This window comes from Gopherus flavomarginatus, chromosome 1 (genome assembly GCF_025201925.1).
Source record: "Gopherus flavomarginatus isolate rGopFla2 chromosome 1, rGopFla2.mat.asm, whole genome shotgun sequence".
NCBI classification, from domain to species: domain Eukaryota; kingdom Metazoa; phylum Chordata; order Testudines; family Testudinidae; genus Gopherus; species Gopherus flavomarginatus.
The window spans coordinates 136,013,689-136,039,296 of NC_066617.1; the positions used below are offsets into that span (position 1 = coordinate 136,013,689).

Consider the following 25,608-nt stretch of genomic DNA (forward strand, 5'->3'; position numbering starts at 1 on the left):
ATAGCAATCCTGTTGCTGTGAACTCCATCAGAAGCCTGTGCACGCTCTTTGATTAGATGTTGAGTCATACCAATTTAGGGATAGAGCAGAATCTTTTACAGGCACACTAGGTCATGCTTTTGTCCCGAAGAAACTTGAATGCAGCTTGCTTTACTTTGCAATGACAAAGCAGGTTCTCTCTCTGACACGGCAAAGAACAGAAGTCAGAGATTAGTATCCCTATGGAAGGGGCAGAGTGAAATTTGTGGTGCGTGATGGAGAATTAGCGGCAGTGGCAAGACCCATGCCTGCAAGCGGTGGAACAGAAGATATATGGTGTTAGGTGGCTTAACCTTTCATTTCCTTGATTTTATATCTGGTATGTTTATGTGTGTAGCAACCTTTACTCTTACACCGTGAAGTTTTTCATATGAATGATTTCTTTTTAAAGTTTGAAGTGTCCCTCTAAGTCAGGGGTCTCAAACACGTGGCCCACGAGGTTATTTTCTGTGGCTAGTAAGCTCCTTGCGGCCTCCCTGCCTCCCTCAGCATTTACCTAGAGCGGCTCCGGCCCGATGTGCACCGGGAGGAGGGCAGGCTCCCTTCCTGCCTTGCCCCCATGCCACTCCAGGAAGCCCAGGGAACCTGGGGAAGGAGAGGTGCAGGGGTGTGTGTTGATATTGCTTCAGGCACCACCGCTAGCAGCTCCCATTGGCTGTGGTTCCCCATTCCCGGCCAATGGGAGATGCTGGGGGCGGTGCCTGAAGCAACAGCAACACACACACACCCCTGTGCCCCTGCTCCCCAAAGTTCCAGCTGCTTCCCGGAGCGGCACAGGGGCAGGGCTGGCAGTCGAACCCCCTGCCCCAAGCCCCTTGCTGCACCCTGCAACCCGACCCCTACCACACCCCTCCTGCACCCCAGCCCACTGACCTGACCCCCGCTGCACTGCGACCCCCTGCCATACCCTGCACCCTGACCCTCTGCCCTGAGCCCCCTTCTGCACCCCAGCCTCCTTCCCTGAGCCACCTGCTGCACCCCTCCTGCACTCTGATCCCCTGCCCTGACTCCCTGCCACACCCCTCACTCCTCCTGCACCCCACACCTCAACCCACTGCCCTGAGCCCCCTGCCACACCACAATCCCTTGCCCTGACTCCCTGCCACACCCCTCACCCCTCCTGCACCCCACACCCCAACTCCCTTCCCTGAGCCTCTGCCACACCCCTCCTGCACCCTGACTCCCTGCCACACCCCTCACCCCTCCTGCACCCCACACCCTGCTCCACCTCACACCCCTCCTGTGCCCCCTGGGGGCAGGGAGGGGGCAGAGTTGGGGTGGGGATTTCAGGGAAGGGTTTGGAATGGGGGCAGGGAAGGGGTGGGAAGAGGCAGGGCAGGGGCGGGGCCTCATGGAAGGAGTGGAGTGGGGGCAGGGCCGAGGGCAGTTGCGGGGAGGTGTAGTAATGCGGCCCTCAGGCCAATGTACTAGTCCTCATGTGGCCCTCGTGGTCATTCAAGTTTGAGACCCCTGCTCTAAGTCATGAGGCAATGTATTAAATAGGACTGTCAGGTAAAACAGTAGTGTTTACACACTGGTTAACAGATATTTTTGTGCAAAATATTAACAGAATACAGGGATGGGCTGTACAGATGCACACAATAAGTTTTGTTCACAACCTAATCAAGGTGCAAAATATTATGTTAGGATCTTGATTTTTTATTTTAAATCTAAAAACGTCTCTGCTTAACTTAGACAGTGTTTGTATATTTTATGATTTAGCAGTTAAATGAATTTTACTCCACAATTCAGGGTGTACTTTTTGGGGGGTGGGAGGGGGGAAAAGAACACATCCACAGCTGCTTGCCCCTTTCCCACCTGTAGCTAAGAGAGAAGACACCCTCCTCAAGGATTTCAGCACTGCAGTTCAGTTGCAGGCTACAGCTTCTAACAAAGACTGCACTTCTTACCAATGTATTTTTTCATTTTCCCCTCCCATCACACATCAGCATACATTCCATTGATCAAGTAGTCTAGCCTATTATAACGTCTTCTTTTAAGAGATTGAGACATTCTTCTGCCTATTAGCGCAATAACTAATAGCAAAAACACTATCCCAAAAAGTAAAGCTGCTACGAGACCACTTTTGTCACCAGATTGAGGGGCATGCTTGCTTTTTGGAACATCATCTAATAGGTAGGCTTCTGAATCACGCTGCCTATTATCCTGGTGCATATTTTGAAAAGGAGCCGAGGAATCCTTACTAAGCAAAGCAACAACTGACAAAGAAAAGAGGCCGATGCTACTAGTACTGTCTGTAGAGGTGGCTATTGGTTTGATAGTGGTGGCAGATGTTCTTAGCCTTGCAAATTCTGTAGCAGTTCTGGAATTCAAGCTCATGTGGTTAGTTGTGGTAAAAGCATTGCTGGTAAGAATCTGAGTGCTAGTGTTCGTGTTTTTGAGTACAGCACTACTGATAGTGGTAGGAAGCATGGCAGGTGGTGGTGGAGTGGAGGTGCTAAGCTGAGACGTTCGAGCAGCCCTTGTAGGCAATAGCTTGGTTATTTTTTGTTTTGGGAAAGAATCTAAGGTCTCAGGATGTTTTTTCTCTTGGTCTTCAGGAAACTGTGTGTGCAATTCAATCTTATCTAAATGTTCTTCTATATGGTCAATGAGTTCAGACATCTGAGAAGTAATAGATTTCTGCAAAGCAACCGTATGATTCAGGTGACCTGTCTGATTAGGGAGGTCAAAGCGAGCTGCTTGTGAAGAAAGAGAGTTTCCATTCGAGTTGTAATTTGCAAGCTGTGAGTCCAGAATCTGTACACCTAAAAATAGAAAGAAAATATATAAATGAATTATTCAATCCACTTTAGCAATCAAATGCTTCCTCTGCTTACTGCTTCTTCTGAATCCAATAGAGAATCACAAAAGGGGCCCACTCCGAAAAGAAACAATTAAACTGCCTGGAGTATCACGATTTTCTCCTCTTTTTAAAAAAATCACTAAAGTGTTTGACAATAGGCATGTTAAAATTACAGTTGTCATAGCACAAATTGATACTCCATCTCCAAAGCCTAAAAGTATCAGGCCAGATTCTTCACAGTCTTACATCTTATGTAAGCATTTATCTCTGTGCAAAGAAATCATTTGATTTGGTAGTGTTCTGCTCTCACATTGCACATGTTTAAATGCTTATACAGAGGTGCAAGGCAGTGAAGAATCAGGCCAGTCATCTTCAAAACATTCTTAGCCTCTGCCAAACTGAGAAGCAGAAGTTACCAAGTCACACTTGTATTTGTCAATTTTGCATATATCTATCTAAGGTACTTATAAAGCCCCTGTTGCTGCAGAATTTGGGTGCCTCATTCTTTTAATGTTATTATCCTCACAATGTAATTATCCTGTGAGGTAGGGAAGTACCATTATTTTCATTTTACACAGGCACAAAAAGGTTAAGTGACTTGCAAAAAGTCTCACAGGAAGTCTGTGGAGGAGCATGAACTTGAGCCATCATGAGGGGAAGTGGATGAAGAGTTGTTAGAAGTGAGGAAGGGCAGGGTCCATCATAAGTAGTTGACTAAAATGTTCACCCTTTCCTCTGAAGTTAAATGGAATCAGTTTCTAAGCAGCACAGTGCATTGTAGCTCTATCAAAGCTATTAACTGGAGTCTGATAGCAAAATATGCACAGCTTGGCATGATAAAAGCTGCATACAAACTCACACTATTGACAAAGGTTCCATTATGTTAAGATACTGTATATAGATCTTATACAAAAAAACAAAACAAAACAAAAATAAAACAAAAAAAACCCTAACACTTTGGGTAATAGTTCTTGGGAAGACTAACTAACTGGCACAGCTCCTTTGTCCACATTATCGTCATCCAATAGACAGCTGGATTTACCATTGGGTGTAGTGATTCACCCTTATTCACTGTATTACCTCTAAGTACTGGAGAGTTAACCATATAATGAAATTCCTAAGCAAACAAGAAACCACACACACCCAACACTTAGATAACCTAAAATTAATGGTGAAAGAATCTGACACTTCCTTCAATTGAAAAATCTCTCAGAAATGGATTTTCTCTCTGAGAAATGTTAAGTGATAAGAAGACCATGTTAAGGTTCCACTTTACAAGATCACCACATATCATTACAATATGCAAATATTTGGGTGACCTTCATTGAATAACTTTAATTTTCCCCTGCCACCTGACAGCAGCCAGAAACTAAGATAAGCAAGTTGACTCACAGGTTTACCTCATCAGTGATTACCCTAGTGTCCCTAATGTAAAACGACATGAAGGATGCACACTCTTGCTTCCCTCAGAATTTTCCCCAATATATCTTGATTTTGACCAGCAACATCTCTGCTCTTAAGAGTAAAATTGTTCAATACACACAAAATAGGTACCAGACTGAGATCACCTGAGGCGTAAGTCAGGATTTGACCTGAAGCTAGTGCACTAACCTCGTGTACTATTCCCCCTTCCTTAGCAATAGGTCTTTGCAAGAGAACAGACAAGAAGAAGACTAGAAACTGAATATATGGAGAATTTAGAAGGAGAGTACGCTGTTAAGTAGCTTGCACTCTAATTTCATCTGCCTTAAAATTTATATAATTAGATACATACAGGATGTTTGAAAAAAAAAGTAGTGGATTTAAAATATACAAAACACGTTCATGGTTTCTTCTGTTTCAACTGGAAGCCCCTTTATCCAGGGTGCTGGGCTAACTTCCATTATATTGGGTCATGAGGAAGCAAAAAATCTCCACAGTTAATTCATTTAATTGAAATGGAAAGACCACCTACCCCAGCTGCTGTCCTACAAGTTGGGAAATATATTTTAGGTTTCTAGAAGGGACATTAAGCAGCATAGAGCAAAAAAACAGTTATGTTGTAAACTGGAATGCAATAACTTTTAAAAGAAATTTCCATTTAAAACCGTAACCAGAATGGGAAAGATCCTTGTCATTATATGACAGTTTGTTACCACATGGCCTTTTCACAATCTATCCAACAGACAGCAAAAAACAAACAAAAAAACCAACAACCAAACAGAGTCTTCCAAGAACAAGTTATTGATTTTTCTGCAAACTTTACTCAGTAGTTAGAAAGGGAAATCTACATGATTTGATATTTTATTATTTAATGTGCACCACAAACTCAAAGGTCAAAATCTAGATCAGGGGTCGGCAACCTTTCAGAAGTGGTGTGCCGAGTCTTCATTTATTCACTCTGATTTAAGGCTTTGCGTGTCATTAATACATTTTAACGTTTTTAGAAGGTATCTTTCTATAAGTCTATAATATATAACTAAACTATTCTTGTATGTAAGGTAAATAAGGTCTTTAAAAGGTTTAAGAAGCTTCATTTAAAATTAAATTAAAATGCAGAGCCCCCTGGACCGGTGGCCAGGACCCAGGCAGCTTGAGTGCCACTGAAAATCAGCCTGCGTTCCGCCTTCAGCACCCGTGCCATAGGTTGCCTACGCCTGATCTAGATGATCAAAATCCCAACAGTTCCTCAGTTCCTACTGCATTTCCTCTGAGACAAGGAATTTGCCCAACAATACAGCAGATGTGGTCAGCTAAACCACCATTCCTTTCTCATTCTAAACAAAGGAGTGTGGGACTGAACCCTACTCATAGACTTTAAGGTCAGAAGGGACCAATATGATCATCTAGTCAGACCTCCTGCACAAAGCAGGCCACAGAACCCTACCCATCCACTTCTATAACAAACCCCTAACCTATGTCCGAGTTATTGAAGTCCTCAAATTGTGGTTTGAAGACCTCAAGCTGCAGAGAATCCACCAGCAAGTGACCCATGCCCCACGCTGCAGGGGAAGGCGAAAAACCTCCAGGGCCTCTGCCAATCTGCCCTGGAGGAAAATTCCTTTCCGACCCCAAATATGGCGATCAGCTAAACCCTGAGCATGTGGGCAAGACTCACCAGCCAGCAGGAAAGAATTCTCTGCAGTAACTCAGATCCCATCCCATCCAACATCCCATCACCGTCCACATGGCATACTTATCTGCTGATAATCAAAGATCAATTGCCAAAATTAAGCTATCCCATCATACCATCCCTTCCATAAACTTATCAAGCTTAGTCTTAAAGCCAGATATGTCTTTTGCCCCCACTACTCCCCTTGGAAGGCTGTTCCAGAACTTCACTCCTCTAATGGTTAGAAACCTTCGTCAAATTTCAAGTCTAAACTTCCTAGTGTCCAGTTTATACCCATTCGTTCTTGTGTCTACATTGGTACTAAGCTTAAATAATTCCTCTCCCTCCCTAATATTAATCCCTCTGATATATTTACAAAGAGCAAGCATATCCCCCTGTCAGCCTTCTTTTGGCTAGGCTAAACAAGCCAAGCTCTTTGAGTCTCCTTTCATATGACAGGTTTTCCATTCCTCGGATCATCCTAGTAGCCCATCTCTGAACCTGTTCCAGTTTGAATTCATCCTTCTTAAACATGGGAGACCAGAACTGCTCACAGTATTCCAGGTGAGGTCTCACCAGTGCCTTATATAACGGTACTAACACCTCCTTATCTTTGCTGGAAATGCCTCGCCTGATGCATCCTAAAACCGCATTAGCTTTTTTAACGGCCATATCACATTGGCGGCTCATAGTCATCCTGCAATCAACCAATACTCTAAGGTCCTTCTCCTCCTCTGTTGCTTCCAACTGATGCGTCCCCAATGTATATCTAAAATTCTTATTATTAATCCCTAAGTGCATGACCTTGCACTTTTCACTATTAAATTTCATCCTATTACTATTACTCCAGTTTACAAGGTCATCCAGATCTTCCTGTATGATATCCCGGTCCTTCTCTGTTAGCAATACCCCCCAGCTTTGTGTCATCCGCAAACTTTATTAGCACATTTCCGCTTTTTGTGCCAAGGTCAGTAATAAAAAGGTTAAATAAGATTGGTCCCAAAACCGATCCTTGAGGAACTCCACTAGTAACCTCCTTCCAGCCTGACAGTTCACCCTTCAGCATGACCCGTTGTAGTCTCCCCTTTAACCAGTTCCTTATCCACCTTTCAATTTTCATATTGATCCCCATCTTTTCCAATTTAACTAATAATTCCCCTTGTGGAACCGTGTCAAATGCCTTACTAAAATTGAGGTAAATTAGGTCTACTGCATTTCCTTTGTCTAAATAATCTGTCACCTTCTCAAAGAAGGAGATCAGGTTGGTTTGGCAAGATCTACCTTTAGTAAAACCATGTTGTAATTTGTCCCAATTACCATTGACCTCAATGTCCTTAATTACTTTCTCCTTCAAAATTTTTTCCAAGACCTTACATACTACAGATGTCAAACTAACAGGCCTATAGTTACTCGGATCACTTTTTTTCCCTTTCTTAAAGATAGGAACTACGTTAGCAATTTTCCAGTCGTACGGTACAACCCCTGAGTTTACCGATTTATTAAAAATTCTCACTAAAGGGCTTGCAATTTCATGCGCCAGTTCCTTTAATATTCTTGGATGAATATTAGCCTGTCTCACTTTATCCCTACATGTTCTGACCTCACTAAGGTAGCTTTCCTTGCTAATCCCACCCTTCTTCCACTCCTTGTAGGCTTTCTGCTTTTTCTTAATCACCTGTCTGAGATGCTTGCTCATCCAGCTTGGTCTACAACTCCTGCCTATGGTTTTTTTCCTCTTTCTTGGGATGCAGGCTTCCGATAGTTTCTGCAACTGTGACTTAAAGTAATTCCAGGCCTCCTCCGCATTTAGATCCACAAGTTCTTCAGTCCAATCCACTTCCCTAACTAATTTCCTTAATTCTTTAAAGTTAGCCCTCGAGAAGTCAAAAACCCTAGTCCCAGATCTATTTTTGTTTATCCTTCCATCTAGTTTGAACTGAATTAGCTCATGATCACTCGAACCAAGGTTGTCTCCTACAATCATTTCTTCTATGAGGTCCTCACTACTCACCAAAACCAAACCTAAAATGGCATCCCCTCCTGTTGGTTCTTCAACTACTTGGTGAAAAATCCATCTGCTATCACATCCAGAAAAATCTGAGCCCTATTATTCTTGCTAGCACTTGTCCTCCACTCTATATCTGGGAAGTTAAAGTCTCCCATGATCACACATTTCCCATTAGTGTTTACTTCCTTAAAAACATTAAAGAGGTCTCTATCCATATCCAAATCAGATCCCGGCGGTCTGTAGCACACCCCAAGAACTATCTCAGGGGAGGCTCTAGTAGCTTTCTTTCCCAGTCTGATTTTTGCCCAGACAGACTCTGTCTTGTCCATTCCATCACTTATTTCTTTACAGTTAACCTCCTCATTGATGTACAGTGCTACTCCATCACCTTTGCCTTTATTTCTGTCTTTCCTAAACAGCACATAGCCTTCAATACCTGTACTCCAGTCATGACTACTATTCCACCATGTTTCTGTTATCCCTATAATATCCGGTTTCACTTCCTGCATCAGTAGCTCTAGTTCCTCCATTTTGTTCCCTAGGCTCCTCGCATTAGTATACAGACATCTTAATTTTCGCCGTTTGGCTTCACTGACATTCTTTACCCTGTTAGGCACAGACATTCTACCTCCAGCATCACCTGTTAGTCTGCTATCAACACTACCCTTCCTCCTTGTGCCAATTCTTGTGTCCACGGCTGTATCCCCTCTTACTTTGTTTACTTCCCTCTCAAGGTTACATTCCGGCTTGGAGATCTCCTGGACATCTCCCAACCATCTCCCCCAACTTCCTAGTTTAAAGCTCTCTTAATCAGTTCGGCGAGCCTCCATCCTAGAAGTCTATTTCCCTCCTTGCTCAGGTGAAGTCCATCCCGAGAGAACAGTCTTCTGTCTGTAAATGCTTCCCAATGGCCGTACATCCCAAAGCCCTCCTTATAGCACCACTGCCTGAGCCATCTGTTGATCACCATAATCTTGTTAAACCTTTGTCGCCCTTCTCTAGGAAACGGCAGAATCCCACTGAAGATCACCTGAGCCTCGATTTCCTTAAGCGTCTTCCCCAGTCTGGCATAGTCTCCCTTGATACATTCCAGAGAGTATCTAGCCATATCATTCATTCCCACATGAAGGACAATCAATGGATTCTTTCCCGCTCCCGCTAGGATCCTTTTCAGCCTCACGTCCGCATCCTGTATCTTAGCACCCGGCAGACAGCACACCCTTCTGTTCTCCCGATCAGCTCTAGTCACAGGCCTGTCTATTCTTCTCAGTAAGGAGTCTCCAATCACGTAGACCTGCCTTCTCCTGGTGACAGTGTGATTCTCCGGTCTATCCCCTGCAACCACTGTCTGCAAGTCCTCTTGATTCCTATTTACCCTTGCAATCCTCCTGGGGCTTATATTTGGTGTTGCCTCCATTGACTCCTCCCCTCCTCTTGTAGGACTATCAGCTCTTCTCTTTTTCCTTGCCCTCTTGCCTTCAGTGACCACTTGCTGTGTCCCTTCTTCATTATCCAACTCTGCAAACCTGTTCCTGAGTTCTACTTCCCCTTCACTGGCCCGTCTTTTCCTCTGCCTGGTTCTCTTAGTCACATGCTTCCACCGTCCACTTTCCTCCCCCAGCAGTCTCTCCTCTGAATTCTTTGGTCTTGCTTCCATCTGCACGTCTGAGCTTATCCCTTCAGCCCCCTCGTGTCTGTGCTCCATCATCTGCTCAAACCCCCTTCTAAACTCAACCAGAGTTTGCACCTGCATCTCCAGTCCTCGGATCTTTTCTTCCATCAGCTCTATCAGGCGGCACTTCATGCAGACAAAACTCTTTTCAGGTACCCCCTCCAGGATCATGTAAATGCCGCAGCTTCCACATCCAGTCATCCTCACTGTGTCTTTCAGTGCTACCTCTGTATCAGTCAAAGCCTTCCCACCTAAAGCCTGGTAGTCCACGGAACAGAACACAACACAAACCCCCAGCAGGCACCAGACCACCCCCCAATCCCTTAACTAGCCTGTCAGTTCCTCTGTCCTGGTCTCCCCCGCAACCTCCCCCTGGAAACTCCTTCTGAAACTCCCCTGTTTACAGCTCTGTTTGCTGGCTCCTGTGCAGCTGCAGCTGTCTGTGCCACTGCCTGACTGGCTGGCTACTTGTAGAAGCCATGCTCTTAGACAAGCACTCAAAGTAGAGCAATGATGTAGATTACCAAATTCACTCCCTTAAATAACAGTCAGAAAACTGCAGTGTGTGTGTAATGTATGCTGTGGGAAACAGTTTGGTTGGGGGACAAAGAAGGATCTCATCACCCTACATGAATCTTCCCACCTTCTTCCACAAAGCCAACCAATGTCCCTGAACACTCATGGATGTACCATCAGAAAGCAGATAGTTATTGCAGCCAGAGTCTGACTAATCGCACTCTATATTTTTGAGGTTTAAAAAAAAGAGTCAGCTTTATTTCCTCATTTTCATTTTAGATTGTAAGCTCCCAACTGCAGGGACCTTGTCTTCTTAAGAAACTGTCAAGTGCTAGGCACACTAGTGGCATTATAATAGAATAGATAATCTTGCTATTGAAGGAAGAGAGATAAAGCAGTACACAAACCACTATTTAAAAAATATAAAAGAAGAGTATTCTACAGGACCATTCTCAAATAGTCCATATGCTAAATTACCTTGGAGGTCATCTCCTAGAGGCCATCCACCCTTAAAGGAAATGTCTAATAGGATTCTATGGGTATTCTCAGTAGATATCCACCAATATCACAGTTGGTTATTTGTATGGAGAATGCTGTCTACGTTCCAAAAGAGAGTGTGAGAGGCAGAGCAGAAACCCTACGTAGTTTTTCAGCAATAGCTTCTGTGGCTGGAATCAGAAGATAAAAATCTCCTGAATCACAAATTGGTTCTGTGGTGGTTGAGCTGGAAAAATCAAGTTTGCACTGAATAAAACTGCTCCAATATTTGAGTATTTTTCTTTATCACTAATAACTGCAACCTTGTGCACATTTCTATCTGAAAAAAACAAACTTAAAAGGTTTGTCACAAGAAGTGGGCTAGGCTTCTTGGTAACTGCCTTTGAAAAGCTTATCAGCAATGTAGGCTTAAGGTAAACGAGCTCACACACATAATTTCCATAATTCAATATGGACAGGAGCCAGAAAAACAGCACAATTGAAAACAATGAGTATAACTCAGCAATTGCACTTTGGCAGATCAAGAGCCCAGCACAGTCACATGTTCTCTTCCCTCTTTCAATCCTCTACACACTCCTGAGGGAGAAAAGAGTGGGAGACGTGTGATAAAAGTTAGATAATCAATTAATTACTTTGACTCTTCTGTTTTTGCACCCTAAGAGTTTAAGGCATTTGTTCCTTCCCCCTGCCTTGGTTTCCTGGTATTATCACAGCAAATGTACCCTAACAATTTCTGAAAAAGTGATGCGGATGACCCTGCTAGACGGCATGCTTTCCCTCACCAACCAATTCCTTCCCAGGAGAAAGTGACCTCTTCAGTAAGCTCAGACTTTGGGAAATATCTGAGAGAGAGGGGAAAAACTCCAGTATATTAAAAAAAACCTTGTATTCTCTGCAAAGTGAGCCATACTGAAACCACCACATCAACTCCCTTGCCGGAGGACAGTCTAATTGTCAATGTGTTATTTGAAGAGTACAGTCAGATAAGGTGTCAGTGTAGAAGTATATTTTGAGAGACAAGGTGTGTCAGGTATCTTTTAACGGATCAAATTCTGTCAGTGGAAGAACCAAGCTTTCGAGCTACACAGAGCTCTTCTTCATTACCTCAGCCATCTTGTCTCTCTAACATGCTGCAACTGACATGGCTACCACTACACTGCAAAATATATTTTGGTAAGCTTGCTACATCTTAATAGCTGACCTTAGTACAGCTAATGTATTAGCACCAAAAAGTGCACAGCACATTGGAGACGACAAGAAATTCCTGAGTTCTAAGACATCTCTAAACCTTGCTACTGACATGCAGTTTGGCCTTGGGTAAGTCACTTTGCATCTCTGCTTCAGCTTCTCTACCTGAAAAAAGAGAAATATTACTACTTTTGTTTACTTACTAATCTTGCAGAGATATTATGAAGATTAATATTTGTACAGTGCTTTCTATAACTATGTATTTATATGCCCCTCAGTCACCACAATATGATCCCTTCAAACATGTGAAGTGCTACAAGGGTGCTAAATTTCTATTGCTTCCAGTAATATTTAATATACCCATAGGGAATTTCTCCCAAACACATAGAATGTCAAAATGGAAGAAGCTTTTTAAACGCACACAATCTGTATTATTTAGCAATAAATCCCTGGTCTAAAGAGCTTCCAGTCTAAACAGAAAGCGTACGTATAAAAGATTAGAGAGCAGATATAATTTCCTGACACATTAATATTAACTGTGTATCACATTGTCATGGTATGACAGGGTGGGCTTGTTTTGTTTTTTAAAGAGGAAAAGAATATAAAAGATTTTGAAGTTTAACAAAGGGTGGGGGCAATCAGGATGCATCATGGTAGCTTTTCCAAAATGAAATTTTCAGTTTTCAGCTGATCATTTTCCGTTTTACATTTTTTGCTGATAAATCAAAACTTTTCTGACCACTCTAATGCAACACACATCTGTAAGACACATGAGTATAAACAAAGTCAATGATCAGTTGATTTTAGTATTGTTTACCTCTATTTATTCTGTAGCTGACGAGTCCTTTTGCTGGTTTCATTGGACAAGCTTCCTTACTAGGGCAGTAAAACAGGTAGCAGTTTGGATGCTGGCTTATCCCTCGAGCATTAAAAATCATCAAATTACATTGCCTGTCTCCTAAAAAAGGATAATATATTATATACTTTGGCAACAAGAAGTGTTGTATCTGCCTCTTTTATGGCAATAAGCTCTGCTTAGCTTGACTAAAATCCTCCAGATCAGTATGAAGGGAAAAGAATGAATATATCGCATTCTGCAGGAAATAATATAGTTATGGGGATTAATAAATATATATAACTAGATACCTATAAGCTAAAAGCCAATCTGCAAGATGTTGCCCCTCCTTCTACGTGTCGACCAGGTCTAACAGAAATAGTAGGATAAGCCTCCCCACACCCTCCTGCTGGGATTTCTACCAAGGTGCTGCTGCCCTCATATCAGATCTTGGGACACCATTTTTCATATGAGTCTTTGGCTCAAAGGAATCCAATAAATTTGAAAAACCACTAATTTCTTTGAATGACTGAGAGATTTCACCATCCCCACAGCCTCCTGACTGTTTCTGCTGTTTGATTTACCGTTAACACTGCGATGCTGCTATCTGCAGCTACAGTTCATTCTGCTTCTAAGGGCTTGATGGAAAGCAAAGTTCCCAGAAGAGTGTAAGCATTTTATTTGTAGCTACTCAAATGTAACATAAAACAATCCACTGCTTCTTTTTATTCTGTCTACTGGACTCACAAAGTTATGGCTTCTACGTCTTGGAGTACACAGTGAGGGCGAGGGGGAAGGGCTTAAAACCATTGGGCATGCCTAGCATTCAAGATACATGCAATAATTGCTCAGACTAATACACATTACTAGGACTTAATCACTAAGTTCTCATTTCATTGGCTAATAGGTTAAGCAAAACAGATCAATATTCACAATATCTTGTTAGTCTTGGTATGAAAGGAGAGAAATATTCACATTCAGTGCTGAAAGCAGAAAGAAAATGTAGAATGTCTTGGTTCTTCCCCTTTGAGGGCTTACTCCAGCTCATCCTATCCCAGCCCATTACAAACATGTCATAAGCAATGATAGAGCAGAACAGAAATCAAGGGAATATAAGTTTACCTGATATGTTTTTTTTTAAGCAGCAAACATTAATACAAGCTTCCTGAGTTGGTGTATATATTGGCTCAGTCCCTCTGATGCCTTTTGAGAGAGATAGCATCATATCAATTACAACATTTTCCATCTTCTCTAGAGAGCAATCTTGACTTAGGGATGGCCTAGGTATCATGTAACAACACATCATTAGGAATGTGCAAGTAGACCACCAAGTTATGCTGATGGACATTTTTACTTAGGTGCCGCCTTCTTGAGACAGAAACAATGATGAACTTCTTGGTGTTTAACTTCAAGATAATCTCATTTTAAGAAGAATGCATATCTGTGGGGAAAAACAAGGAAAGGCTCCTTTTAGTCAAAGTGAAGTTTTCAACAACTTTTAAGAGCCTTTTGTACAAGTAGCAAATGTAGTAATTTTTTAAAAAGTTTATATTACATACTTGATGCAAAGTTACTTACTTCCCAACATACGTGGCATCCAACTAAAAACATTGCTACACTTTTCAAATGAAAAAGGGTGGTGAATACAGCACACAAGAATCAATCTGAGTATTTATATGGCCCCTATCATCATAATATCTGGAGTGGCTCTCAATCTTTAAGGTATTTTCATTACATACCTATAAGGTAGGAAACTGCTATTATCCCCATTTTACAGAGGGGAAATGGAGGCAGAGAAGTCATAAGGGACTTGTCCACAAACACACAGGAAGTCACGATCAGCCCTGGACGTACATATTGGAATCCTTTTCCCTACTTTTTCAACCAAGATGCCCAAGGACATAAAAATGGCAATAAAGGGGGATCATTGCTGTCATGGTATAAACCCCCACTCTGAACCTTAGCATCCAAAAGATGGGGTACCAGCATGAATTCCTCTAAGCTCAATTACCAGCTTAGTGCTTGTAGCGCTGCCACCAACCAGGAATTCCAGTGCCTGGTACACTCTGGTCCCCCCAAAACTTTGCCCAGGGACCCCCAAGACCCAGACCCTCTGGATCTTAACACAAGGAAAGTAAACCCTTTCCCTCACCGTTGCCTTTCCCAGACTTCCCCTCGCTGGGTTACCCTGGAAGATCACTGTGATTCAAACTCCTTGAATCTTGAAACGGAGAGGAAAATCCACCTTCCCCCCTCCTTCTCTCTCCCCTCCCAGACTCTCCCTAAGAGAGAAAGTAATCCTAACACAGAGAGAAAATAACCTTTCTCTCCCCCTTCCCTCCTTTCTCCCCACCAATTCCCTGGTGAATCCAGACCCAGTCCCCTGAGGTCTCACCAGAATAAAAAAACAATCAGGTTCTTAAACAAGAAAAGCTTTTAATTAAAGAAAGAAAAAAACAGTAAAAATTATCTTTGTAAATTTAAGATGGAGTATGTTACAGGGTCTTTCAGCTATAGACACTGGGAATACCCTCCCAGCCTAAGTTTACAAGTACAAATAAAAATCCTTTCAGCAAAATACAAATTTGAACTCCTTCCAGCCAAATACACATTTGCAAATAAAGAAAACAACCATAAGCCTAACTCGCCTCATCACCTAGTACTTACTATTTTGAATCTATAAGAACCTGTATCAGGGAGATTGGAGAGAAACCTGGTTGCACGTCTGGTCCCTCTGAGCCCCCAGAGAGAACAACAACCAAAATCTAACAGCACACACAAAAACTTCCCTCCCTCAAGATTTGAAAGTATCCTGTGCCCTGATTGGTCCTCTGGTCAGGTGACAGCCAGGCTCACTGATCTTGTTAACCCTTTACAGGCAAAAGAGATATGAAGTACTTCTGTTCTATTAACTCTTACTTATCTGTTTATGACAAGTGCAAACACTGGAAACAGGTGATTTGAGGGATTACTATTGAGAGACACAGCCCTCCCTTACATAACCATGTTCCAGAGGATAAATAGAGTAAAAATGGTTACATAGATTCATATTTCCAAGGCCAGAAGGGTCCACTGTGATCATGTAATCTGACATCCTGTATAACATAAGCCACAAAACTTCACTAAAATAATTCCTAGAATGTGTCTTTTCAAAAAAATCCAATCTTGATTTTAAAATGGTCAGTGATGGAGAATCCACCACGACTCTTGGTAAGTTGTTCCAATGGTTAATTACTCTCTTTATTAAAAATGTATGTCTTGTTTCCATTCTGAATTTCTCTAGGTTCAGCTTCCAGCCATTGGATTGTGTTATACCTTTTATCTTCTGGATTAAAGAGTCCATTATTAAATATTTGTTTCCCATGTAGGTCCTTGAGACTGTAATCAAGTCACACCTTAACTTTTTCTTTGTTAAGGTAAATAGACTGAGCTCTGCGTGTCTATCATTACAAGGCAGGTTTTCTAATCCTTTAATCATTTTCATGGCTCTTCTCTGAATCCTTTCCAATTTATCAAGATCTTCCTGAATTGTGGACACTAGAACTAGACACAATAGTCTAGCAATGGTTGTGCTAGCATCAAATATAATGGGAAAACAACCTCTCTACTGTTACTCAAGATTCCCGTTTATGTGTTCAAGGATTGCATTAGACCTTTTGGCCATGGCATCATACAGGGAGCTCATATTCAGCTGAATATCCACCACAACCCCATTGGCAGTTTTGTCAAGCAAAATAGTGGTTTCAGTAACTTTTTTAATGGATATGCATCCACAACACAAAAAGTAGCATCAAATCTAGCAGTGCTGCTGGTACTCTCAGTAGTCTGGCTAAGATTTGAATAGATCATGGAGACTAAATGACCTCCAGGTCCCATGGGCAGGACAGCATAGAAGAACCTTGTAATGTTACTGCCTGTGCTGTATCTTTCTAGTAATTAGAAGGATACAGATCTCAGGATACTTAAGTCTTATACCTTAAGACTGAAGGATAGCTAATGTGACGTCAATTTTTAAAAAAAGGCTCCAGAAGCGACCCCAGCAATTACAGGCCAATTAGCCTAACTTCAGTACTGGGCAAACTGGTTGAAACTACAGTAAGGAACAGAATTGTCAGACACATAGATGAACATGATTTGTTGGGGAAGATTCAATCTGGTTTTTGCAAAGGGACATCATGCCTCACCAATCTACTACAATTCTTTGAGGACAAGGGTGAGCCAGTGGATATAGTGTCTTAGATTTTCAGAAAGCCTTTGACAAGGTCAGAGCCGTCCTGTCCATAGGAGGGACCAGGGCAACTGCCATGGGCCCTGAGCTTTGGGGCAGGGGGAGCAGGGTAGCCCAGGGCCCTAATGGGGGGCCTGGCGCCGGCAGCAGGGACCAGGCCCACGCCCCGCACTCACTGGCCCAGATGTGTATTTCTTTTTCTTGCTCACAGCCCCCGCAGGGTCAGGCTCAGTCTCTGTAGCAGCGAGCAACCTGGCCTCAGCCCGCTCTGCCGGCTCCCAGCATCGCCTGCTGCTGCGGGGTCCTAGTGCCCCCCCCAACAATAATGCCAGGGCAGGCTGACCCTGACCCTGCCCTTCCGCCTTGGACGGACCCTTCCCTTTTCTGGCAGGACCCTCACCAGCACAGGGGGCCCCCTAGCACAGGTGCATGCCAGCCAGTAGTCTCCCTCGTCCATCGCCCAGCACTGGTGTCCCCCAGAGCCCCACACCTCCCCCTTCCACTGCTCTTTTTCCCCTCTCCCAGCGCTGTGTGGGATCCTCCAATGCCACCTCCAGGATAGGGCTACCCCCCTGCCTCAGGGTCCTCCTTGCCTTTCAGCTCTCCAGCCTTAGGATCCCCCTCCCTGCAGTACTAGGACCTGGGGTCCCACAACTCTGCTCTCTCCATCACCCCTCAGGACTGGGGTCCTCCATCCATCTGTTTTTCCACGTCCCCTCCCCCTCCCAGCCCCAGAGAAAACAGATCTTAGAGCCCCTCCTCCATGCTGGAGGGTCCTGGGGTCCCCCAGCACCAGGGCACAAATAGGCCCTTTAAGAGCTACCCAGTTCCCGAGACATGGATTCTCAGTGTTGCAAATGTGTAATTACATTTTTAAAAAAATCCACTGAGGGAAGCGAGACCATATGCACCTGGGAAGTAAGTTTGCTTCAAGGAAGTCCATGAAGGTGGATTTCAGAATGTAAGCGGTGCGACACTGATCATGATCGGTGACTTTTTTTTTAATTATATGAACTTTATTATAAATTATAAAAAAGAACTACAATATAACATAACATTATAATTATGCAGCTCGGCGCTATCAATATTTAACCAGTGGCCAGCAGCTGCTCTTGAAGTTCCTTGTAACCAGATTTCACCTGTATAAATAATGTTAAGGGGGCCCCAACAGGCTAATTTGCCCTGGGTCCTGCACTCCTCTTGGGATGGCCCTGGACAAGGTCCCTCACCAAAGGCTCTTAAGCAAAGTTAGCTGTTATGGGATAAGCAGGAAGGTCCTCTTATGGATCAGTAACTGGTTAAAAGATAGAAAACAAAGGGTAGGAATAAATGATCAACTTCAGAATGGAGAGAGGTAAATATTGTTCCCCCAGGGGTCTGTACTGGGACCAATCCTATTCAACATATTCGTAAATGATCTGGAAAAAGGGATAAACAGTGAGGTGGCAAAAACTGCAGATGATACAAAATTACTCCAGATAGTTAAGTGCAAAGCAGACTGCGAAGAGTTACACAGGGAACTCCCAAAAGCAGATGACTGGGCAGATGAACTTCAATGTTGATAAATGCAAAGTAGTGCACATTGGAAAGCATAATCCCAACTATACATATAGAATGATGGAGTCTGCACTAGCTGTTCCCACTCAAGAAAGCAATCTTGGAGTCATTATGGGTAGTTCTCTGAAATCATCCACTCAATGTCCAGTCAAAAAAGCAAACAAAATGTTGGGAATCATTAAGAAAGGGATAGCTAATACGACAGAAAATATCATATTGCCTCTATATAAATCCATGCCCACACCTTGAATACTGCGTACAGATGTGGTCACCCCATCTCAGAAAAGATTTATTGGAATTGGAAAAGGTTCAGAAAGTGGGAACAAAAATGATTAGGGGTATGGAACAGCTTCCAAATCAGGAGAATAACAAGACTGGGACTTTTCAGCTTGGAAAAGGTACTACTAAGGGGGGGGATATGACAGAGGTCTATAAAATCATGAGTGGTGTGGAGAAAGAAAATAAAGAAGTGTTATTTACTCCTCATAAAACAGAATTAGGGGTTACCAAATGAAATTAATAGGCAGCAGGTTTAAAACAAACAAAAGGAAGTATTTCTTCACACAATGCAGAGTTAACCTGTGGAACTCTTTTGCCAGAGGATGTTGTGAAGGCCAAGACTATAAAGGGGCTCAAAAAAGAACTAGATAAATTCATGGAGAATAGGTCCATCAATGGCTATCACCTAGGATGGGCAAGAGGGTAGGGGTTCTCTTGCCAGAAGCTGGGAATGGGTGACAGGGGTTGGATCACTTGATGATTACCTGTTCATTCCCTCTGAAGCACCTGGCATTGGCCACTCTCCGAAGACAGGATACTGGGTTAGATGCAACTTTGGTCTGACCCATTATGGCCGTTCTTATGTTCTTTCATGAACATAAACTTAAAAGAATTTAAATTATTTTGAAGTCCTGCAAAGATATGGGAAGTAGCCTCTGTATACAAACAAAGAGTGAGCTCCTCCTCCCCTTCCTCATTCCCCTCCACATCAGTGTCCCGTCTGGCCCCTCAAAAGAAGGAGCAAGATTTTTTTTTTTTGATGTCCTTAGTTTAAGGGAACACTCATTGCACTTTTAACCAAACTGGGCAACTCGTTGAAAACTACATAGCTACACAGAGGGAGGAGCAGCGCTGCTTACACGGCCATCTGCCAGGAAAAACAGGTTCCCCATCCCGCATATGTGGGTGGGGCAGAGGGAACAATAATCCCGAGGGCAGTCACAAGAAGTTGAATTTGCTGCTATGTTTTCATGGAGCCCGAGTCCTGAATCAAAGCCGGTGGGCAGGGAAGGAGATTACACATGCACACAGAAAGGAGAGGAAACGGCTGCTGGGACAGGAAAGGGCGGGGGGGAGGATTAAGGCACCAATTAACGAGACCACTGTTCTAAATGACTTGCAACTTGTTTTCAGTTAGTAGCTCCCGGTTAGGCTCCCCGGTGGATTATGCCTGGCCAACAGGACCGGGCTCCAACCCGGATATCTCTCTCCTGCCCCAAGGAGTAGCAGCTGCTTGGGATCTCCTACACCTCAGCCTGCCCAGATCCCCCCTCGCTCTGCTCTCTCCAGGCAGCCCTACCGGCAAGAGACGTCCCTCGCAGCGGGCAGCGCTGCCCGGGGAAGCTGCAGCAGGCGAAGGAAGGAGCTTTGCTTTCAGGTCTCCTGGCTCTGGAGGCGCCTCCCGGTCCGGGAGGGAGGAGGCAGAGCCGTTGAGGGCAAGGGAGGGCTGAGCTGTGTGACTTTGAGCTCTGTGTGATCCCGGACGCTTGAAAACTAACTCCCGAGCTTAGCTTGACTCCAGTGACTAGTTTTATTGATCCCGATGGTGCTACTCAGCCCCCTGCTCACAAATCATGAATGAGGCTCAAAACGATTGGCATAAGAATAAGATTTAAAAAAAACAGCAAACTTTCTGGGGTCTTTTCATTTGCCTTCTGGTGTTGAGCCTTCAGGGTTCACATCTTCCAGCTTTTCTCTGCAACCATGAGAGTTAAAATGTTACTCCCCGCCACCCAAACACGCACACACGCTTGAAAGCTAACACTCTTACCTAATAACGTGACTCCAGGGAGAGGTGCTGGAACAATTTGTATAGTGGGGGTGCAAAGAGCCATTGAACCAAACCCTAAACTCTGTACATGATGGAAACTACTTCAAACCAGGGGGTGCAACAGCACCCCCTAGTTCCAGTACCTATGATTCCAGGATCTAGATCTTTCAGAAAAAGACCAAATATCTAGAAACTCCAGACACTTGGCAATGCTGATCAGGGCCTCTAGCTCTATCCTCCTCAGCTCCTCTCACCTTTGCTAGATGGGCTGAAGGCATTTGTGTTGTCAGGACTATAAAACAGACATAAAAGCCTCAGTTCAGGGGAGGAAACCCGATTTGCCCAGAGCAAAATAAATGGAGCTGGGCAAAACTTGTCAGCACAGTGCAAGGGTCCTTCATGCAAATGCTTTCTTTTGCGTCAGTTCACGTGGGGTCCAACCATACTGTCCCCCAAAGTTTTGTTTTAATGATTAGAGTACAAATTGAAAAATAATGAAAAACTCAGCTAAAACTATTGCATTTCATGTGGATTTGATGTAAAACGCTAAATAGTCTCCAAACTAGACTCAGCTTTTGGTTGTGTCACAAAAGCAGTTGAAGTGATTAACCTGAGCATTACAACACCTAACTTTTAGGCAACTAAAAAAAATATCACAGGAATAACACTGTGATCTACAAGCCTGAATTAAGCACCAAGGCTCCCTATACACCTTGGAATGCAATCTGCAAAAGCCAGCATAGTGGGTGGGGAGCTGCCTAAACTAGCTAATGAGAGATGCCAAGGCAAGGGGTGTTTTCTAAACCCCAGTCTCTCACAGAGTTAGGCACCTAGCTCCTGGCTGCAGGGTGTTGCCTATCTCTAGTAGTGATTCACAGCCAGGAACCCCCTCTTCTTGAATTAGGTGGCTTAGGCACTTAAATCATTTCTCGTGAGAATGAGTTAGGCAGCTGCTTCACTAAACACAAAATAGTCAGAGGAAGAGGTGGTTGTGTCCATGTTATACTTTTAGCTTAGTGGTTTGAGCTCTCTCCTCAGTGCTGGGAGACCTCTGTCCCCTTCAGGCAGAGGGGGAAACTAAACCTGGGTCTCCCACAACCCAGGTAAGTGCTGTAACCACAGGGAAAAAAGTTAAAAATGGGCCATTGCCACCTCCCTTGTAAGATCTGATCCAGCAATCACTGCGCATGCCCACCTGATCAGGCCCAGCACATAAGTTAGATGGACAAATGCCTAGAGTGGTTTTTCCAGTTTGTGGATCACTCTGGGGCTTAGGCATCTGGTCATCTAAAGCGGGGCTGCACTACATGTGCCCAGAGATAGAAACTTAGGTGCCAAGTGAGTTTAGGTGCTTACAGGGTTGAGTGGGAGTTTTGTGGATTGCATTGGAGTCTAAAACTGGGTCTTAGGTGCTTGAGTACCTTTGTGGATCTTAACCCCTTTGCCTCAGTTCCCAATCTGTAAAACAGGGATAATTCCATTGACCTAGTTCACAGGGGTGCTGTGAGGATGAATACATTCAAGATTATGAAGAGCTCAGATGCTTCAATAATGGGGGCCATATCAGTACCATAGATAGATGGGTAGTAGAGAGTTTGTAATTAAAACTGATACCAAACATATTGTACACAACTTCAGATTTTGTAACAAAAGTTTTACACTACTCTAAGAACATTGATTTTAAAAGTGTATTAGTTAAATACATAATTGAAAAGCATTATTAATTACTAGGAAGGAAGGAACCAAGTGGAATCCTGTAATAAATGAATAAATGGGGACAACCCCGTTTTGGTCATTACACAGTATCTGAACTGACACCACATCCAGATCCATAAACGACTGAACTTCCCAAATAAGACAAAAAGAAAAATTTCCTCCTTCCAAAAACAGAGAAAATTCTTCTTGGCACTTAAATGCCAACACAGGTCAGTCAAGTTATAATTTGCTCTAATTTTCTCTCTCAATAATGCAGATGAGGGGCAATACAAAAGGTATAAAGTTATCATGGAATTATAGAAATATAGGGTTGGAAGGGACCACTCTATTCTTACTTGAGATCCCCCTATTTAAGGATTGCATTAGTCCTTTTCGCCACAGTGTCACACTGGGAGCTCGTGTTCAGCTGATTATGCACCAGAACCCCATATCTTTTTCAGAGTCACTGCCTCTCTGGATAGTCTCTGATCATGTAAAAGTCTGGCCTACATTCTTTGTTTCTAGATTTATAATTTATGTTCAACTGTATTAAAAGGCACATTGTTTGCTTATGCCCAGTTTACCAAGCAATCCAGATCCCTCTGTGTCAGTGACCTATCCTCCTTGTTATTTACCATTCTTTCAGTTTTTGTGTCCTCTGCAAACTTTATCAGTGATAATTTTATGTTTTCCTGCAGGTCATTAATAAAAATATTAACTACTGTAGGTCCAAGAACTGATTCCTGCGGGACCCCATTTCTGTGATGATTTCTCATTTATAATTAAATTTGGAGATATATCAGTTAGCCAGCTTTTGACCCATTTAATGTGTGCCACGTTCATTTTATATATTTCTAGATTTGTTATCAGAATATCATGCTGTACCAAGTCAAATACCTTACAGAAGTCTAAGCATATAACATCAACACTATTACCTGTGTTAACCAAACTTGTAATCTCATCAAAAAAGATATAAAGTTAGTTAGACACAAACTCATGTTGATTGACATTAATTATATTACCTTCCTTTAATGCTTTATTAATCAAGTCCCATAACAACTGATCCATTATATTGCCTGCAACTGATGTCAGACTTGCAGGCCTATAATAACTCAGATCATCCAGTTTACCCTTTCAAAATATTGGCACAATATTAGCTTTCTTCTAGTCTTCTAGAACTTCCCCCGTGTTCCGAGACTTATTGGAAATCATCATTAACGGTCTCTGAGCTCCTCAGCCAGCTCTTTTAAAATTCTTGGACATTGTCAGGATACCCTATCAGTTTTCTGTTCCCAAGATTAACATGCCCAGGTTTTTTTAAAACCTTTCCTCATAGGTCACATTTTCTAAACCTTTCAACACCGTTGTTCTCCTCTGGACTCACTCCAATTTATGCACATCTTTCCTAAAGTCTGCCACTCAGAATTGGAGACAGCACTCCAGCTGAGGCCTCTCCAGTGCCAAGTAGAGCAGGACAATTACCTCATGTCTTACAAACAACACTCCTGTTGACATCCTAGAATGTGTGACACTGGTAGACATGTTGCCAGCTCTTGTCATGGCTGTAGGTGTCAGCTGAGCATTGATAAATTCATAGCTGGAAACCAGACCAGCTCCCCTTTATGTTGGTATTGTTCAAGATAGGAGTTTGACTTGTAAAGATGTGTTTAGTGTTTAGACTATGTAAAATGCTTGTAAATTGCTGCATGCATTAATCTTACTTGTAATGTCTGTATCCCGTAAGGCAGGGGTTCTCAAACTTCATTGCACCGTGACCCCCCTTCTGATGACAAACATTAATACATAACCCCAAGAGGGGGGATTGAAGCCTTAGCCCACCCAACCCCCCACCTAAGGTGGTGGGGGGCCAAAGCCAAAGGGCTTCAACCCTGGGTGGGAGGGCCTTTAACATGAGCCCTGCCACCCAGAGATGAAGCTGAAGCCTGATCCTCAAGGGCTTCAGCTTTGGCCTGGGCAGTGGGGCTCAGGCTTTGGTTTCTGCCTCTGGTTCCAGCAAGCCTAATGCCAGCCCTGGCAACCCCATGAAAACAGAGTTGTAACCCACTTTGGGGTCCCAACACACAGTTTGAGAACCGCTGCCATAAGATAATATGGAACTGTAAAAATGCCTGCTCTTAACTTGTGAACCAAGGCAGGGGAAGTAGTTCCCCTGTCTCTCAAGAAGGACCATCAAAACGAAGTGGGTCATTGTGAAACATCACAAGATTGGGTTGACGGCCCTCTCACGCCCATGAAGGTGCCATGTGCAAGGAAGCTCGTCCCATCAGCTTGAATTCTGGAAGAAGAAAATAAAGACAGCCCACATGAAAATTCTCATCTCTTTGCTGTTTGGAGTCTCACAGGGCTGGAGCTATGAAATAGAAGCAGAGATACCCAGGGTAAAGGGTTTGCCCTAAAAGACATTCCGTGCTGACAAATTACTACAATTCTATCATCTTTTGGAACCATAGACTGTAACTCATTTATATACACCTCTACCCTGATATAACGCGACCCGATATAGCATGAATTCGGATTAATGCGGTAAAGCAGTGCTCCAGGGGGGCAGGGCTGCGCACTCCGGTGGATCAAAGCAAGTTCGATTTAACGCAGTTTCAACTATAATGCGGTAAGATTTTTTGGCTCCTGAGGACAGCATTATATCGGGGTAGAGTGTATATATATGTTGCCTGCTTTAACCTGTAAATAACTCTCTCTTTTTTTTTCCTAGTTAATATATTCTTAGTTAGTTTACTATAGGATTGGCTACAAGCATTCTCTTTGGTGTGAGATATGAGGTACAAATTGATGTAGGGTAAGTGACAGGTCTCTTGCAACTGGAAGCATCCTGAATCTTTTGTGATCTTTGATATGTGGGAACCACTATAACTAAATCCAGCTTGTCGGGGTGGCAAGATAAACTGGCATGCCCAAGGGGATTATCTGTGACTTCATGGTAAGACTTCAGGAGTTACATGTGCAACTAGGTTGGTAAAATCTAATTATAGAACATATCACCAGTTTGAGGTCTATGTCCTGCTTTTGACTGTCTGCTCTGAGCTTGGCATTCATGGTCGTGAACCACTCCAGATAGCATGACAGAATATTAGCCTTTTTCCCAACTGTATCACATTGTTGATTCATATTCAATTTCTGATCCACTATACCTCCCAGATTCTTTTCAGCAGTGCTATCATCTGGCCAGTTTTGTAGTTGTGCATTTGGTTTCTCCTTCCTAAGTGTAGTAGGCTGGTTTGGCATGATTTATCTTGACAAATCTATACTGGCTATTTCTTAGAACCCTATTGTCCTCTAGTTGCTTACAAACTGATTGTTTAATAATTTGTTAACAGTGTGTCTCCAGGTTTCAAAGTTAGGCTGACACATCCAGGGCTGGTGCAAGGATGTAATGCCCCCTAGGTGAT

At 43.2% G+C, this 25,608-nt stretch overlaps 1 protein-coding gene across 3 annotated transcripts; it reads right to left on the minus strand.

Moving 5' to 3' along the window:
• Positions 1 to 1,575: 1,575 nt before the first annotated feature.
• On the minus strand, positions 1,576 to 20,567 carry MANSC1 (MANSC domain containing 1). 3 transcript variants are annotated; one of them, XM_050966191.1, is made up of 4 exons: positions 20,489 to 20,567; positions 13,776 to 14,094; positions 12,636 to 12,776; positions 1,576 to 2,807 (listed from the first exon to the last, which is right to left on the minus strand). In XM_050966191.1, exons 2-4 carry the CDS (start codon positions 13,999 to 14,001, stop codon positions 1,978 to 1,980), a joined length of 1,197 nt encoding a protein of 398 aa, XP_050822148.1. In that variant the 5' UTR covers positions 14,002 to 14,094; positions 20,489 to 20,567; the 3' UTR covers positions 1,576 to 1,977. The 3 variants fall into 3 exon arrangements, with proteins under 3 accessions (XP_050822148.1, XP_050822141.1, XP_050822150.1); XM_050966184.1 differs by lacking the exon at positions 20,489 to 20,567 and adding an exon at positions 20,018 to 20,115; XM_050966193.1 differs by lacking the exon at positions 20,489 to 20,567 and adding an exon at positions 17,793 to 17,871.
• Between the last annotated feature and the right edge of the window lie 5,041 nt (positions 20,568 to 25,608).

What these genes read in the sequence shown, in the direction of transcription:
- MANSC1 (XM_050966191.1), bottom strand. Translation starts at nt 14,001, where the DNA reads ATGTCCATCAGCATAACTTGGTGGTCTACTTGCACATTCCTAATGATG. An exon ending in CTTAAAAAAAAACATATCAG is followed by an intron (nt 12,777 to 13,775) that starts GTAAACTTATAT and finishes ATCCTTTTTTAG; the next exon opens with GAGACAGGCAATGTAATTTG. An exon ending in CAGCTACAGAATAAATAGAG is followed by an intron (nt 2,808 to 12,635) that starts GTAAACAATACT and finishes TTCTATTTTTAG; the next exon opens with GTGTACAGATTCTGGACTCA.